General features: G+C 41.1%; 4 protein-coding genes across 5 annotated transcripts; all 4 read right to left on the bottom strand.

Annotated features, from left to right (window-relative positions):
- Positions 1-735: 735 nt before the first annotated feature.
- On the bottom strand, positions 736-1233 carry LOC137949686 (uncharacterized). Its single transcript, XM_068795862.1, has one exon. The coding sequence runs from the start codon at positions 1231-1233 to the stop codon at positions 736-738; it is 498 nt and encodes a 165-aa protein (XP_068651963.1).
- Positions 1234-1975: 742 nt separating this feature from the next.
- On the bottom strand, positions 1976-5013 carry LOC137956435 (probable GABA transporter 2). 2 transcript variants are annotated; one of them, XM_068803937.1, is made up of 7 exons: positions 4693-5013; positions 4394-4624; positions 4127-4224; positions 3284-3470; positions 3066-3196; positions 2594-2830; positions 1976-2511 (listed from the first exon to the last, which is right to left on the bottom strand). In XM_068803937.1, the coding sequence occupies exons 1-7, from the start codon at positions 4769-4771 to the stop codon at positions 2122-2124; spliced, it is 1353 nt and encodes a 450-aa protein (XP_068660038.1). In that variant the 5' UTR covers positions 4772-5013; the 3' UTR covers positions 1976-2121. The 2 variants fall into 2 exon arrangements, with proteins under 2 accessions (XP_068660038.1, XP_068660047.1); XM_068803946.1 differs by having other exon boundaries at positions 4394-4545; positions 4693-4775.
- Positions 5014-5345: 332 nt separating this feature from the next.
- On the bottom strand, positions 5346-7913 carry LOC137942917 (high mobility group B protein 6-like). Its single transcript, XM_068788642.1, has 11 exons — positions 7407-7913; positions 7189-7311; positions 6855-7097; positions 6736-6764; positions 6547-6655; positions 6386-6451; positions 6233-6298; positions 6048-6152; positions 5871-5962; positions 5712-5796; positions 5346-5638 (listed from the first exon to the last, which is right to left on the bottom strand). The coding sequence occupies exons 1-11, from the start codon at positions 7851-7853 to the stop codon at positions 5513-5515; spliced, it is 1491 nt and encodes a 496-aa protein (XP_068644743.1). The 5' UTR covers positions 7854-7913; the 3' UTR covers positions 5346-5512.
- A 4409-nt stretch (positions 7914-12322) lies between these two features.
- Positions 12323-15690, bottom strand: LOC137956429 (probable U3 small nucleolar RNA-associated protein 11). The gene is made up of 8 exons (XM_068803925.1): positions 15247-15690; positions 15040-15130; positions 14570-14661; positions 14326-14419; positions 14162-14241; positions 13516-13599; positions 12696-12795; positions 12323-12603 (listed from the first exon to the last, which is right to left on the bottom strand). Exons 1-8 carry the CDS (start codon positions 15300-15302, stop codon positions 12511-12513), a joined length of 690 nt encoding a protein of 229 aa, XP_068660026.1. The 5' UTR covers positions 15303-15690; the 3' UTR covers positions 12323-12510.
- Positions 15691-17038: the final 1348 nt, after the last annotated feature.

Genomic DNA, 17038 nt, shown 5'->3' with positions numbered 1-17038 from the left:
GATTTTGGGGTTGGGGTAGCGTGAAAGTTTATAAATTTCTTGGGGGTGCTGAAACTGTATCACTATTGGGTTTCTTTATCGGAATTCAACTGTTCCAAACTGAATATGTTGCTAGCTTAAGATTTGCATCTTGAATGGTGGTCGGGGCGGTTGGATTGTTGGAATTGGGAGAATTTGGTATCGCGGATTAATTGTTTTGTTCTCGGGTTTAACCTTTAGATGTTGATTTTGAGGAGTTCTTGGGGATCTTAGGAACTGTAGAGCCACAGAGTATAGTTTTTGCAGTAATCGTTCACTTGTCTATCAGAAACGGAATCTCTTTGGAGTAATGTTTCATGATGCTCAGTTTATGATCCCATTTTGATGCTTTCCATTGAAAAGCATATTTGTTGTTGGCAGTTATAGAAGACCTTGTTTGGGATGGATGACAATTTTGGAAGTGAGTTCTGGTTTTAATAATTGGATAATTGCTTTGGCCTTTGGAGCCTTCTATTGTGATCAGATTGATCACATAAACATATCCCACTTTTAATTTTTTGGATTCTCTTCTTGGAACATATTAATGGAGATGTTCTGTTCAATTGCTTACTAAGGATTTGATCAAGCGTCTGAAATTATAAAAGTAAACATCTTTGTTTAGCTATTTTATATTTGGACAGTAAGTAGACCAAATCTATAAATGTACGAGACAAACCGACGAAGTTACCTGATCGATTCTTTTTCTGGCGACGTTTGTTACTGATTTTTCCCAGCAGATCGCAGTGTCAGGCACGAGACTCCGGTCATTCTGCCGGTAAACCTCTCCGACTCCACCCTCCTTACCCTCGAGTCAGTGACCGATGAGAGTGGGACGAAGTCCGTTGTCTTACCGGTGAACTCGGGAATCACCGTCAGGACTCGACTAGAACTGTCGTACAGGACGTTGTACCCGTCCTCCGATCGCCCGTCGACTCCATACATCGAACCTGTTGTGGGTTTCTGCCGGGACAAGAAGGGTCTCAGTATTTTACTAAGAGATCGAGAAATCCTCGACGAAGACTTTCTCTGAAGACGAGGAGGCGGGGACCGTGAGACTTGGGTGAGACGAGGCATGGAGAGTGTACGAGAAGCTATGGCGGAATCCAGTTGATGCTTGAACGACTTCAGCTCGAACGAATCATAGAGAGAACTATCGCAATCCCATAAACGAGCATCCACTCCTTGTCCGGATGCTTTTGGAGTTTCCTGGCCCATTTCAGCTTGTTTTTCTTCTCTGTATAGGAAAAGGAAACGGAGGGAAAGATGAATTATTATACAGTTATACAGATGGATAGACAAAATTAAAATAAAGCAAAACGGATGGTTATATGGTTGGAAAGGTTTGAAATTTTTGCCTAATTCACGTGGCTGTTCCAACGCTTTAGGAAACCCAACCCGCTTCGCACGTCTCTGCCATAGCCGCAGTAGAGTTCGGTGAAGAGATGGTGAATGTTTAAAAACAACGCCAGGAGAAAATTTCGCAGCAGAGCTGAAGCCATGGTGAAGAAAACAAATTAACTAGCTTTTTCTGTATCTGACTTGCCAATGTCAACGATTCTCCCATCACAAGACCTTCTATTTTGTCTTCAGTGACGAATTGCTTTTGCTCGTATTGGCTTTAAGAAGAGGCAATCTCGCACGTCACGGAACGAAGATTTAGATTAAGCGGATTGGGAATGCCTTCAGCTACGGGGCATTGACTAAAGAAGAGTAATTAATGCAGTCACGATCCGTTATACAAACTGCCAGAACTCAACCGAAACCAAATTTTTCCAAGAACGACGCTGCCAAGGCCAAAGGTAGAAAAGAAGCGAACGAGGAAAGGAGCCAACAACCAAGCCAGGTATGGACGGAGGGCAGCACTGTGCAGGCTTATTTATTCTGTCATCTACTTTACTGTTTACGAAATCTTGGCCTCAAGTGCAGCTGAAATGCGGGAGGTCCCAAAAAGATCCAGTTCAAGCCAACGGCAGACATGCCTCTTTCACTAATAATTACAGGAAACAATGCACAGAGAAGTATGTCTTCAACAATTTGACAATGGCCTGTTTCATGGGTTTAATTCTCAAATTTAAATGATATCAAAATGATGAACATCACCCATCAGTCGACAGTGTCACTGCTGAAGAGCTTGAATTTGTGAGCGTCGAGGACGAGCTGTCTTACAGAGGAGAACGCACCCATAATTCCGGTGCCAGAAAAAACCACAATGATGGAAATGTTCAAACAATAGGTTAAGGACGTTTTGTGAGGTTTGTAGGTCATGTTGTATAGGAGCATGGGGAGGATGTAATCCAGAGGAATGAAGCCGATGGCCCCTACCATAGCGTTAATATCTCCAAAGAATGGAAGCATTGCGGCTACAAACGCACAGAATATCATATACGCCGATCGAAGAAACAGCCTTGGAACTAAGTTCCTCTTTGAAAACATCCCTTGATTCACATCCGCTGATTTCTTCTCCATGATTTCGTACGCCACTTGAGAATAGACCTGCATTTGATCCGAGTTTTCGATTTCACTGATGCTCCAACGACGGATTTTAATCACTGCAGTAGGAAGATTTTTAGCTTACCTGACCGATTGCCAAGAGCTGAAGCAGCACAAAAATAATGGCAAGACCAAGTAGCCATGTGGGAGCCAGAGAAGGTCCCTCGTCGGGCATTAAGCTCTTCAGTATGTTTGAACTAGCTTTGTTTCCAAATGCCCAATATCCAGAAATGGCAGCGGAGTAGAATGTCACAAACATCACTGAGTAGCACATCAGCAATCCTTTTACCATCTTCCCTGTCGCCGGAGGAGCCAAAGTTGCCTGAATCAAATTCGACTTTAATGGAGATCACAAAACATGGAACATGGAACCCAAATAAAACACAATTTAGTGATTGACAATAACTTCAATAGAGTAAATACTTTCAGACCGTGTTCTGTAGTTTGGGCAAATTCATTAATTATTGTTGCAGAGACCTGAGTTTGCATTCTCAATCGATCAATCGACTGTCTGAGGGAGGCCAGCGAGGTGTAAAAATTATTAAGTATGAGCATACCTGGATCTCTGGCAATATACCATTGCCAAAAAGTGAAGCAAGAATGGAGATGGAGGTGAAAAAATCGAATGTTCTTGTCGACTTGGAAGGATCAAGAGTGTAATGCTTCGGAGGAGCGTTTTTGGAATAACCTGCAAAATAAAGGCATGGATTGTGATGGGTCTCGTTGATGTTATCTAAACTCAGTTTTCATTTTATACTAGCTGGGGCGTCTGTACCTGCATGAATACAAGCGACGACAACCAGAGATGTGTAGCCCAGGCTGAGAAGAAGGGATGCAAGGTTGAGGTGTCTGAGAGAGTGGAAAGTTGGGAGCTGAGAGAGAAGGATCATCACCACTGTTACAATTGCTATGAATTGATACAATTTCAGGGGTCCATCTGGGAACAAGTTGGAATACATAGTCTTCTCCCCGTTATAATAGGAGAAGACAGAATAATCAGCAGCTGGAACAAAACTAAACCAGAATAATAATAAAGATCAGAACTAACAAAATTGAAAAAGAGAATGGGAGTTCCTCCCCGTTTTCTCTGCAAACAGGGGAGGGCGTTCAATGCGAAGTGAGGAACTTCTGCACGTTGACAATCACGCTTATTCAAATCAGCAGGAATGGCCGGACAACTTCTTCTCTCCTTTTTTTTTTTTTTCCAGAAGAAGCAGGGGCTCCGTCGTAACAACCCTGAAGAATCTGTCCACACTGTTCTATTGGGCACTCAATCTGGAAGGTGATTCATCCTTTGTATGGGATTCTTCCAACGTTACGCGACTCTACAGTACTCGTAGGGAAAGTCAACTCCAGTCTGTCCCCTTGGTCTTTCTGCTTATTCGGTTTCGGATGTCAAGTGTGAACTATGAAGGAAGAGTGACGACAACGATAACGCCTTTGGTTAAGCAGGCGACCTCCCCAACAATGCCTCTTTTCTCCGCCGCGATCCGGCGGTGGTAAAAACTAAAACCCACCTAATTCCGCCGTCGCGCCGGAAGGATTACTCCATCCCCTTCGACCTACAACTAAGAAGTTGGAACTTGAAAAAAAAAAAGCATTGTGAGAGGGACCTTACCTGCAGGCACTGGCCGGCTAGTAAGATGCACCCAATTCCAATTCCTGTGTTAATGGCCGTCTGTATACATATCACGAAATAAAACATCCATCCGGAACCTGCCAAATTGCCTACTTTGTCAAATACACCATCTGAAAATCCAATTCATAGATATACAATCTCGATTGTGTTCATTTGAGCAAAGCGGAAATTAAAGAGAAAACATTTTCCAGTAATTTAGCATTGAATAATATATTGTGAACGAAACTAAGACTGGAATTACATAACCTAAGACATCGGCGGCGAGCTCCCGGAACCGGATATGACGACGCCCTTCCTTCTCGCAGAAGTCCAGAACCTTGGACATCAAATAGTAGGCATAGAAGGTCACCGCAGCGGAGGCAGAGAGAGACAGGACCCCTAGAGTCCAGCCCATCCCCCTGAAAGCGTATGGCAGCGTCAGGATAGTTGGTCCAACAATGGCCGTCGTCAGGTGAAACCCCGCATGCCACCAATTCCCTACCAAACCGTAACATATCCGACTTATTCCCCTTTTGCGACGGCAATGAAAAATTGAACACACATACCTTTCGACTCAAGGACGAAAGCAGCCCCAGCATCGCCACTGCAGCCGTCTAACAGATCGCGAGTCGCCGACGCTTCCATGGAGAGATGGACTCAGAAAGCCAAATGCTCATGGACAGCCGTATAAATGGAAAACTATTTTAAAATATTATTATAGGAGGCATCGGGAAAAAAGGGGGATGGAAATTTCTATAGAAGATAATACGAAGATCAGGTCAAGGGAGAGTATCAGTCATCAAATCGAAGAGACTAGGGAGAAATTCCTTGTAATCTCTGATAGTGCAAGTCCCTATGAACGATCAGAATTAGGAAGGGTTGCGCTCAAAGCCAAATCGGCTCAAGTTAACAAGATATTTCAAGCTCGGTTTGTTAGCATGAGATTTTTCTAACAACCCTTTACTCTCTCGTCAATTCCTTCTTTAATTGTTGGTAGTTGTTCTTATTTACCTTAATTAATTCATTCTTTAATTGTTGGTAGTTGTTCTTATTTACCTTAACTTTAAAAGACGAATCCATTGTTCAATCCTTTTGGGTTGATCAACGTCTAATGTTGTTGTTTGCCAATAGAAAAAATGATTGGGCAGTGAAAAAAGTATGGGAACTAAAGGATTTTGGCTGTCAAGCATTGCCTTAAATCGACTATTTAGTTTACAAATTCTGAAAAAGAGTTATTGATAGAGAGAGTTTTTCTTTCAATTGTAAAAAACCCTCAAGTTTTTAACAGCATTTGGTTCGATTACAAGGAAGGTAGAAACCACTACACAGATAAGGTTCTTAAGAGGTGAGGCGTGTTCAACAAAACCACTTGAACATCTCTCAGAATCATGATGGTTGTGGCTTCTCCGCCGCGGCCACTAATTTGTTGTACTCCTCCATCTCTCCTCTGTACGCCTCCATGGCTTTGGAAGCTTTCTTCTTCCACAACTCTTTCTCATCTTCACTCATTTCCTATATGTTGACAAAGTTAATCATGCAAGATCTTTCTTTTCAGCAACCGAACTTCATTAATAAACTAAATTACCTTCCATTTCACCGAAACCAAAGCTCTAAGGGTAGAATTGTTGATCCCTGGCCTTTCCTGCAGCAATTGCTTCCTTGTCTCTTTGCTGCATTTAGATCTCCACGTATTAGTTGTCTGTAGCCGATTGGCGAGAAGATACAAACGTGAATTTCTATTTACCTGAAGAGAAGAAAGGAAGTTGCAGGCTTTCTGGGTCTGTTAGGATCAACGTTCTTTCCTAACTTGTGTTTCTTCTTCTGTTCCTTGGTTTTCTGAGTTATCAAATAACAAACATCAAATCAGCCAACGATTAAATAGTATTCTTATTTTCAAAATCCAATCTGTTGTGATGGTTACCTTGATTATATTCTCTGTTTTCTCTTTTTTCTTGAGCAGTTGCAAGGCTTCTTGTTTATGAACTTTCATTTGTTCCTCCTCTTCCCTTTTTGAAATTGCAGCTTCCTGTTCAGAAAAAAAGCGTGTAAAAATAAAAATTACCCTTTTCTGTAATTGCAAAGATTACTTAGAGTCCGATGGATTACCTCGGCTTTTTTCTGCTTGTAAATTTCCATTTGACGCAGATACTCTTCCTTCTGCTTCCTCGCAATCTATTAGGAATATCTAACATTAAAGAGTATTGAATTTGGACAACGAGAGCCAGTTATAAGAAACAGGAAAGGTGAGACGAATAAAACCTCTTCATAAGGAGCTTTCTTATGCTCTTTCATGTTACTCCACTCCTCTCCTAACATCTTTGACACCTGCAAGTTTGTAAGAAAAGGACAACGTGGCTAGTAAAATTTAGGAATTGATATCTATATAATCACAAATCCTGAGAATGTAGATGTATCATTACCTCCAAAAGGTTCTTATTTTCTGCAAGCAGAGCAGCCCGCCGGTCATTTGAGAATAAGAAGAAAGCCGACATAGGATGTTTTGGTCTCAGAGGATCTCTTTGCTTCTTCCTAAAGAAATAAAAATGAAGTTGTTATTGAGCAGTCGAAAAGGAGAAAAGATCATTTTAGAGTTAATAGGTCTCTACTACCTTCTTTTCTTGCCCTCCTCCTCCATTTCCTGAAATAAATAAGTCACAGAGATGTAAGTACCTGTTCGAGCTTTCCAACTCTAATCACCGAAACAATTTAGTTTTACGTGAAGCAGAACCTGTTTGAACACGAGATACTGATCTAGCAACTCCATTGCGGTTTTCTGTTTCTGCTCTTCGTCGAGCAGCTTCAGGGCTTCCTGCTCACGTTTTTCCTTCCCAATGATCCGAAGGTAAATTTCTTTCGCAGCGTGGTATTTTTCCTCATAAGGTTTCTTCCCTTCTGAAGTTAATTTCTTCCATCTTGCTCCTATGATGTTGGAGATTTCTTTAAAGTCTGCATCTGGATTCTCTTTCTTGACCTGAATGTAGACCAGAAAACACAAAAAAGAAGGTTTAGATTTCTTATCTCGTCGGCTCAACTTTTCCCTCTGCATGAATCAGAATCATTACCTCTTTCCACTGATCCTTGCACCAGAAACTGTAAGGAGGACAAGGCCTCTTTATTTCGTGCCCCCCTTTCTTCTCCTTCTTTTCTTGTTCCTTCTCCCGAAGAGACTGAGCGACAGGAATGTTCTGAAAATAAAATAAAACAAGGAAAATTAGGCCAATTCCAATAGTTGAAATAAAAAAATTAGTGAACATGATAGAAAGTGAAAAATGCAACATACTACAGAGGGTTTGAATTCCTTCAATTTCTGCAACGTCTTGAGCTCCTTCTGAAGCTTCTCTTGCTCTCTTCCACGGTTTTCAAGTTCCTCTTCTTTCCTCTTCAACAACTCATCTCTCTCCTTCAAGAGCTCTTCAGTCTTTTTCTTTTCTATCTGCATTTGCTCCAGTTTCTTCTGCAAAACTAGGAGTTGGTCCGCAAAAGATTGAATCGACTCCTTGGGTTTCAACCCTACTTTACCATAGTTTGTTGGAGTGGAAAGGCCTTGGAGGTTTTCTTTTCCGGATTCGGCAAATGCTTTGAGAGGAGACTTGGAGGCCTGCCAAGCCAAAACGTTTGCTCCCGTTTCAGGGGCGTTTTTGGGCTTTAGTGCTTTTCTGCTTTTCCTTCCTTTCTTCGAAGGAACCTGCTCTACTTGGGTGGGGACCTGGGCAGCGATGTCCGCCATGGATGAGTACTGAAGATACGGAGATAGGGGAAAATGGGAGAAGAACGGAGGATCGTGAGGGGTGCTCCTCTCTTATGGAAGGTGCACAACGGCATGTTTTTCAAATTCAAACGGGCCAGAATCAAAATGAAGAATGTTTTGAGTTACAAGACAAAATTTGATTTTCTCCAGTAAATCGACCGTTGCGAGACAAACTTGCCCACGTGGCCATTTTTGGCGTACTTCAAATAACCAGCAAATTTCCGAAAAGACAAAGAATAAATCTTCTTAAAATCCTCATTTAGCCATTTAAGTATAAACACTTAGACGTCCTATTTTTAAATATTGGCTAAATTTCTAACGAGACCCAGCAGACAACTGTTCCTTCTGAGCATTGCAAGAGTGCCTGAAATTGCGTAAGAAAATAATACTCCAATCCTCTTTCTCACTGTTGGTGACCAAACACTCTTGTGATGACGAATCACCCTTTTGTTCCTTTGTATTGGAAAAATCTTGATTTTGCTGCAGACTGGGTTGCTGTTTCCTTCTTCCTCTGTGCCACTATTGTCCGTCCATCCCGAGTTCTGCCCTAATCAGATTGAAACCTCTTCTGCCCTTGAACTGCCGCTCCCATGTGTGCCCCTACCTTGATCTTCATGGGTTTCCTCATCCCATTCACCCTACACCAACCAAATGCTGCTACAGATGCAGTTCCGCACTTCTTTTCATCGGCATCCCACTGCCCTTCGGAGGCCCTTCTGCAGACATGAATTCTCTTGGGTTTTCCTCAACAAAGCCTCGATCCCACAGTTAGCAGCACGTGCCTCATCCTTTTACTGCCTCTGCCTCGGTTGGGGCTCTTAATAATACAGAACAGCCTCTCTCCCAAATGCCTTCAAGGCTATCCAGAAATGAATCTTGAGGCCAGCAGAGAATAGGATCTTTTGTTCACCCGCTTCATTTTATTAATGGGTAAGCATTTCTTACAACAATACTTTGGCTCTCATATCTTTAAATTGGATGCAATGGCCTAAATCTTGCGATTTCATCGGGTCTGTTGCAAGAGCTGGAAGCAGTTTGGTTGCAACAGTTGTGCCACCTGTTGTAGGGAATAGGAGGGGGCAACACGTGGACCTGGTGGGCACCACCGTATGTATCAGCAGTCAGCATCATCTTCTTCCTCTCTCACAAGTCCTCCATTTGCTCCAGTAAGAAGATCAAGGCCACGGGGATTGGCTCTGATATCAGCAGCAGGAGGCAATGCATATGGGGAGGCTGGCGGGTTTTATGGGCTCTCTGTCACTGGATCAGTGAGTTTGACCCATCAAGATGGAGAAAGCAGTGGGAGACGTTTCGATCGGGGTTTATGGGTGGGTTAGAGAAGGGTTTGCACCTCTACCTCAGTGGTGGAATCCCTTTCCATTCCAACCAGAATCCCCATCAAGCGGGCAGTGCAGAGTCCATGAGCAGGAGCTATTCCCCCCAGCGAGTTCTTCCTGACAGAGTTGGTCTAGGCCGGCCAGGCCCCCACATATCAGCAGTCAGCATCATCTTCTTCCTCTCTCACAAGTCCTCCATTTGCTCCAGTAAGAAGATCAAGGCCACGGGGATTGGCTCTGATATCAGCAGCAGGAGGCAATGCATATGGGGAGGCTGGCGGGTTTTATGGGCTCTCTGTCACTGGATCAGTGAGTTTGACCCATCAAGATGGAGAAAGCAGTGGGAGACGTTTCGATCGGGGTTTATGGGTGGGTTAGAGAAGGGTTTGCACCTCTACCTCAGTGGTGGAATCCCTTTCCATTCCAACCAGAATCCCCATCAAGCGGGCAGTGCAGAGTCCATGAGCAGGAGCTATTCCCCCCAGCGAGTTCTTCCTGACAGAGTTGGTCTAGGCCGGCCAGGCCCCCACATATCAGCAGTCAGCATCATCTTCTTCCTCTCTCACAAGTCCTCCATTTGCTCCAGTAAGAAGATCAAGGCCACGGGGATTGGCTCTGATATCAGCAGCAGGAGGCAATGCATATGGGGAGGCTGGCGGGTTTTATGGGCTCTCTGTCACTGGATCAGTGAGTTTGACCCATCAAGATGGAGAAAGCAGTGGGAGACGTTTCGATCGGGGTTTATGGGTGGGTTAGAGAAGGGTTTGCACCTCTACCTCAGTGGTGGAATCCCTTTCCATTCCAACCAGAATCCCCATCAAGCGGGCAGTGCAGAGTCCATGAGCAGGAGCTATTCCCCCCAGCGAGTTCTTCCTGACAGAGTTGGTCTAGGCCGGCCAGGCCCCCACATATCAGCAGTCAGCATCATCTTCTTCCTCTCTCACAAGTCCTCCATTTGCTCCAGTAAGAAGATCAAGGCCACGGGGATTGGCTCTGATATCAGCAGCAGGAGGCAATGCATATGGGGAGGCTGGCGGGTTTTATGGGCTCTCTGTCACTGGATCAGTGAGTTTGACCCATCAAGATGGAGAAAGCAGTGGGAGACGTTTCGATCGGGGTTTATGGGTGGGTTAGAGAAGGGTTTGCACCTCTACCTCAGTGGTGGAATCCCTTTCCATTCCAACCAGAATCCCCATCAAGCGGGCAGTGCAGAGTCCATGAGCAGGAGCTATTTCCCCCAGCGAGTTCTTCCTGACAGAGTTGGTCTAGGCCGGCCAGGCCCCCACATATCAACGGGTTCCACTCCCGCGGATGTCCCCTTTCATGTGAAATGCTGTGTTTCTGCGGGATGGGACTCTCAATTTGTGGATAAAATGCCAAAAACCATCCTGCTCCTCTTGTAAATTCCTATGGTGCTGAGGAACTGATTGCATGAACATGTGAACTTTGTATGAGATTTGGTTTTCTGGACTGGTGTTGGGATGCTGACATTTATTTAAAGCTCGGATAGTGCTACTGGGCGGCCTATTTAAATTCGTTTTCCTGCTCTTTTTCTGCTGTTTCCTGCCCTATCACCAAACAGTTCCGGCCTGTCAGGTTGGTAGGTGCCGTGACAGTCATTTTGGGCTAGTCTGAGTGACATTTTAGGTGCTGGTTATGATAGGCGATGTGTGATAGAGAACAGTAGGAATTGGTTGCTTCGAGATTTTCCAGTTCCTTTGGATTTTATTTACAGAATCGATCCCATGATTTGTAAAAACTGCTGAATCTGAAACATAAACAAAATGGAGAATCTGGGACTTGGACAACCATCGACGATTCGACATTAAAACCCACAAAACATACAGAAGAAACCACTAGTTTATTCAAATGTAACATTCAATCCTTTCTTGAATGAGTTACACTAAAACACACAGAAGCCGCATATTCAAATCCCTCAAGAACTATTGTGAGACTCGTTTAAATGCTATTCAATATGATAGAAAAATCAGGGCTGCCTATGCATTGGACACAGGTAGATGGACACTGGAGTGTTTCCTTTTTGAAACATCAGGTATAGCAATTTATTCAGGATCTTATGGTGTTTCATATATTTAAGGCATGCATTAGAAGAAGAGAATTTCTACTGAGGAGCATATAGTTATTCCTTCTGAGGCAACAGGGAAGTGTTTATTCACTACAAACTAAAGGATCTCAAAGAGACTTGGGTTGCAACTCAGTGGTCTCGTGAGGGTCTTTTCTAGGAGGAGGTATCGAGCCTCGATATGCCTGGGGGTCTTGGGTAATAGATAACCAAAAAAAAAAAAAATTCACATAACCAGAGATCGTCTCACAACTCTTGGACCAGCTTCTTGTATTTGTCTCCAAACTGAAAACAAATTCCCTCCATGATTTCATATGGAATGGCCAACAAACTCCTTTTGGATTTTTAATGACTTCATACCAAAGCCTCAATTAAGAATACAAATATAATGCTTTAAAAGCTTATCCTTTCTTTACACTAATTAAAATCATTAGAGGCCTTTCCTGAAAGAGTTTCAGGAACTTAGAGACCCAATTGCTTATGAGAGAGTCTTTGAGCCTGATTTTGTCACCAATAATTCTACTAAAGAGTCTTTGAGCATGATTGGAAATTGCATAAAAGAAAAAAAAAAGGAGAAAAAGTCATTTTTCCGATTTCTAGCAACACATTCCTGAAGTGAAAAGAAAATATGAGAGAATCTGACTTTCTCTCAAATAAGCATAGAATTTGGAGAAAAAATAGAGGTCTATCAATAATAATTTCCTACAACTTTAAGCCTGTATATAACTTTAACTATTAAAATATTTAAAATTATTCTTTTTTATTTTCATTTTTCTTGTGTATTCAAACATAAGAAATAACAAAAAATAGTTATATCATTTGTATTTATACTAAAAATAAATTATTTTTTAATATTTTTAAAAAATAAGATTAAAAGTAAGAAGTAAGTGATGAAGAACCACTTTAGTGGTTCTTCATTTATTTTTCCTATAATTTCCTATTAGGAGCAATTGGAAACTCATTTTCCTTTTTGTAATATTTCTTACAGGTGAGAAAATTCAATAAGAATGAAAAAGACAAATTCTCGGTCGCCAAAAAAGGAACAAATGCTGAAAAATTTTAGCCGATAAAATATTTTTCCTACAATGGAGGCAAAACATAGCTTCCGAAACAATAGAGATTGCAATGGTTCTCTGACCTCTCAAAAGATGGAAGTATCTAGGATTAGCTTCCTAAACTTGCTCCTTCGTTACATGCTTTCTCTAAACTTGCCCGGTCACCTTTTCCTTTCTGTCTGCCATCTATACACTGGATTTCTGGATGGGTTCGCAATTTCATCTTCGCGTAGTTTGCGCTTGCGTCCCTTTTTCTGTTTCAATAAATTATCAGTATCCAAATTTCAGTTCAAGGAAAGTTAATCACCAGGAGGAAAAGAGAAAAAAAATCTAAATGTCAGAGAACCTGTAGCTCTTTCTGCAAGTCCATATCTGAATATAACTTCTCCAAGTCATTTAATCTCTTCTTCCTTGCTTCCAGTTCTCTGTAAGAAGCAGATGTCTTCCTGCACAACATTTTAGATACCAATAACAACAAAATAAGAGAATTTTTTTAGAAAAATCGCTACATTTTATTCAAGTGCGTTGGTTTGAATTGTTGTGACTGACCCCCAACGTCAAAGAACCACTTCTTATGAATAGGTCCGCTCTTTACACAGCTTTTCTAAATAGTAGATTATATAACAATTAGCTCTCAGGATTAGAATTGGCATTATTAGGGGTAATTCAATAATGTCAATGAAACGACTCTTAAATTGCACACAACCAGATGAAAAAAAAAAAAACAGAGAGCTCAGATTTGTTGGACTGGTTGGAGAAATGAGGGAAATGGTTCCACTCACAACCAGCCACATGATTGGTCAGTTTCCAAGATTTGCCAGTCCAGCAGATCTCATTTTAAAATTACCACTACGTTAGAACATAGTCATAAAGGTTTAATGGTTTCTGAAAACGTTAGACACCAACAATGTTACATTTAAGGTGTCACGAAAACAGAACATGTAGATCTATTGATATAAGAGAGCAGACAAATAGATTTTTTTTTATATACTATGACTATTTAATTGAGGGAATAACCTATAAACTGACATGGACATGAACAGGGTCCCGCTGCTAAATCAAATGTCCACACAATTCCACCCATAAACTTTCAATATAAAGCTGAATCTAAAATCACTGTTACACCAAGATCACGAAAATGTGGAGCAAAATTTTGGACATACTACCTTTTTAACAGGTCTGACAAATCTTCAGAAGCAGGTAACTTTCTCCTCTCTGATGACCTTCTCTGTACTTCTTTGGCCTCTTCTCTGGTGACAGAGCATGTGTAATTCAGAGCAAAAAAAGGGTATCATTGCTGTCAAATCATTTGGGTATATACATTTTACCTGCATTTCATATGCCTCTACATGCCTCTGTGAAGAGTTTAACTAACTGATCATGATTATACAATCTAAAGACTTATTCAAAATCTGTGATCTGACCTTCAAGTTTCTCCATGGTTTGCATGATTTGATCAAATAGAGAACCTAGAATAACCTCAACAATAATTTTCACATTTACCAGTAACCTTAAATGACAAAGATAACTAAGTAGCATCAACTGAGTAAGAAATATCACATCCAGAATATTTAGCTTACAATTAGCCACTCCATCAGTTAAACATTGATGACTATAAGCAACATGGAAGAACCTGACTAGATCCATACTATAGCAAAAGTTTCCAACCTAATCGTACCTCTGACCAGAAGCAAAATGCATGTAATTTAAAGGCACAAATTCATGGTTCCAAGCAATCTTCCACAACAATCAATGACAGAAAAACCAAATACTGTATATGACATAGGTAGTGATTGAAAACTAGCAGTAGACCTGTCTTCTGCAAAGTAGACATGCTTGTTCACTGGCTGGTTGTCAAGAGTATGCAGTGTAGACCTTAACCTTTCAACTTTCTGCAGCAAACAAATAAATTTTACCAAAAAAATAAAAGAAAAGAAAAAAAGAAAATAGGTCTATCCCTCGGACAGTACTCTTACCTTCTTCTCACTTTGTATTTTCTGAAGAAGATATCCAATATCTTGAGTCTTCATCAACAAGATTTCTTCATGAGTATATTGCTTTGCTTCGCTCCTAGAAGGATATCTCACATAGTTAATAGAGCTCCAATGGTTAAAAAAGACAACAACAGCTAAGAATGTACATGGAAAAGAAAGAAGTCCATTTTTTTTTAAATGATGATAATTTTATTACAAAGAAGAAAGAAGTCCATCTGCTACGTACTCTGGCCTATGAACTCCATCAACCACCTTGGTCTTAATCATCCTGAAGTAAAACTCGTCTGGGTTCCTGAATGCCGCCTTCTCTTTCAATTTCTGTAATAAAAACCCCCGAAAGGGCCACCTCAGACTTCCACAAGACTTGTAGAATACTATGAACTAAATTTTTTAATAAAAAAATTATTGTGGCATCATCAACAGCTGCTTATAACCCGATTCTACTTTGTATTACTTTTCACCCACTATAATCCCTATTACTTTTCATATAATTTTTACCGTTTCATATTGTAATGATCAAAATTATTTAAAATCTCAAACATCGATGCAATCCATAACCTGGAAATTCATGGGATAATATCAACCAGTATGGTTACCAATATCATTCATATTACAAAGCATATTCCACTTAAACTGAAAATTCTAGTTGCTCTTTTCACTTATTATAAAGCAGTCAAGGGATGGATTACTGCTTACCCGCAAGGTTTCCTCTTTCTTATGATATGCCTGTGCTCTTAATACATAGTCTTTGTGCTTCTCAAGAAGACCAAACTTCTTCCTTGCTTGCCTGAGAAAAAAATGCACGAGATTGAGGATGAGATAACTGCAAAATATAAGATAAAAGAGAATTATAAAAAAAAAAAAAAAAAAAAGTATCATGAGGGGAAAAAAGACATCACTTACGGCTGGGAACGTTCCTTGTGGGCCTTCCGATTGACAGCATTCCTTAAGGATGACATATTTGAGAAAAAATGATAAAATCAGAAATGAGCTCTTTAAGCACTTCAGAAGTACTTCCTGAAGCTTAACAACCCTGCCGTCTGTGGAAGCCGATCCACGACGAACAGTCTCAATCCTTTCCGCCGCCGGTGAAACCGAAGGAGAGTTTCCGATTGAGACACGCCGAACCAGTGGAAGCCGATCCACGCCGAACCAGAACTCTGTTTTTTTTTTCCGATTAGTCTGCCGCTTTCGGAGAAGACGAGTTCTGCCGTAACCCTGCCGAGCCCTCTCGCCGGAAGACGATTTCTGCCGTAGCTCTGCCGAATCCTCTCGCCGTGTTGCTTGTGAGGAAGGGGAAAACTCGGTTCGACTCCGTTCGGAGAGAAAGCAGAAGAAGAGACCGAGAAGACCCTAAACCTTTCCGAGAGGTCTCCTCGCCAATTTTCTTTTAATTTAGGTACAGGGCTCGGACCGGACCAGAATCAGACCCATCCCGGGTCAACCCAGAGGAGGGAAACAGATCGGACCAGTAGTATGACCGGACCGGAATTAAAGGACCAACCCGGATAAGCCCAGGACCGGACCAGTTCTCAGATCGGACCAAAATCTAAGACCCAAACTGGGTCAACCAGTGGCGGGAAGCGAACCGGACCAGTTTTTTTTTTTTGTGTTTTTGCTTTATGTCGAATGAATCAACACTGATTATTCATGTTCAATCCGAATACTCTGACTTTACAACCAGCGTCATTATTACAGAAGTTAACTACGATGTATGGTCCTAAATCATGGAACAAATTGCAGGACGTGAGAAGCTTGAATATATTATGGGAAAACACCATTCCCACAAAAAATCGATGTTTCCTATAAGAAGTGGTATGGTAAAAATTAAAAGGTCAAGGGGTGGTTGTTAACGTCTATGTCACCGGATATTATGAAGCGCTATATTCGACTACGCACACGTGAAATTTAGAATGCTCTGGCCAAAGCTTTCTACTATGGGTCAGATAAATCATAATTTTTCTCATCGAATCTTTCTCTACCAAACAGAAAATGTGTACACACAATCTCTCAGTGGATTTTCTATAGTCGATAACATCATCAGGATATTTCATTATAATCCTTTCACGATGATCGACTTCTTGGAAGATTTCCAAGAAGAAGTATATATGGAATTATCTCCTGGATGTATTATGCAAACCAAATGATACAAACAAGTATGTAAACTGAGGAAATCCATATATGGTTTGAAACAATCTCCCAGGGCATGGTTTAGAAGGTTTACCAATTTTATGAAATCTATTGGATACAAGCAAAGCTTATTGTGTATGTTGATGATACGATAGTAACTGGGAATGATCCAAAAGAGAAGAAAGCATTCCAAAGTCATTTTGCCAGAGAGTTTGAATTGAAAGATTTTGGTTACTTGAAATATTTTCTTGGTATTCAAATGTCAATATCAAATGAAGAATTTTCCTATCTCAATGAAAATATGTTTTAGATTTGTTGAAGTAAATTAGAATGATAACTCGTAGTCCAGTCAGTACTCACATGGAAGAAAATCTGAAATTAGGAACACATTCAGATCAAGTCCCTGTTAACAAGGAACATTATAAGATACTAGTTGGAAAGTTAATGTATCTTGCACATACTAAACCAGATTTAACTTATATACTAAGTGTGGTTAGTCAATTTATACATTCTCTAAGTGAAGAACATATGAATATTGTCATATTGCGAAAATTGTTGCTCTTTC

The sequence above is a fragment of the Aristolochia californica genome, unplaced genomic scaffold (genome assembly GCF_029961685.1).
Source record: "Aristolochia californica isolate CCGP_79_NKW_82.1479 unplaced genomic scaffold, dmAriCali1.0.hap1 SCAF_1, whole genome shotgun sequence".
Lineage (NCBI taxonomy): Eukaryota > Viridiplantae > Streptophyta > Magnoliopsida > Piperales > Aristolochiaceae > Aristolochia > Aristolochia californica.
This window is presented reverse-complemented; position numbering and strand designations above follow the sequence as displayed.

Coding starts and splice junctions, on each gene's coding strand:
- LOC137949686 (XM_068795862.1), bottom strand. CDS start 1,233: ATGGGCCAGGAAACTCCAAAAGCATCCGGACAAGGAGTGGATGCTCGT.
- LOC137956435 (XM_068803937.1), bottom strand. CDS start 4,771: ATGGAAGCGTCGGCGACTCGCGATCTGTTAGACGGCTGCAGTGGCGAT. Junction 4,625..4,692: donor TTTCGTCCTTGAGTCGAAAG/GTATGTGTGTTC, acceptor ACGGTTTGGTAG/GGAATTGGTGGCATGCGGGG. Junction 3,197..3,283: donor CGTCGCTTGTATTCATGCAG/GTACAGACGCCC, acceptor TTTATTTTGCAG/GTTATTCCAAAAACGCTCCT.
- LOC137942917 (XM_068788642.1), bottom strand. CDS start 7,853: ATGGCGGACATCGCTGCCCAGGTCCCCACCCAAGTAGAGCAGGTTCCT. Junction 6,299..6,385: donor AGAAAGCTCCTTATGAAGAG/GTTTTATTCGTC, acceptor TATTCCTAATAG/ATTGCGAGGAAGCAGAAGGA. Junction 5,639..5,711: donor TGGTTTCGGTGAAATGGAAG/GTAATTTAGTTT, acceptor GTCAACATATAG/GAAATGAGTGAAGATGAGAA.
- LOC137956429 (XM_068803925.1), bottom strand. CDS start 15,302: ATGTCATCCTTAAGGAATGCTGTCAATCGGAAGGCCCACAAGGAACGT. Junction 14,420..14,569: donor GATGGAGTTCATAGGCCAGA/GTACGTAGCAGA, acceptor ATATCCTTCTAG/GAGCGAAGCAAAGCAATATA. Junction 12,604..12,695: donor ACTTGCAGAAAGAGCTACAG/GTTCTCTGACAT, acceptor TTATTGAAACAG/AAAAAGGGACGCAAGCGCAA.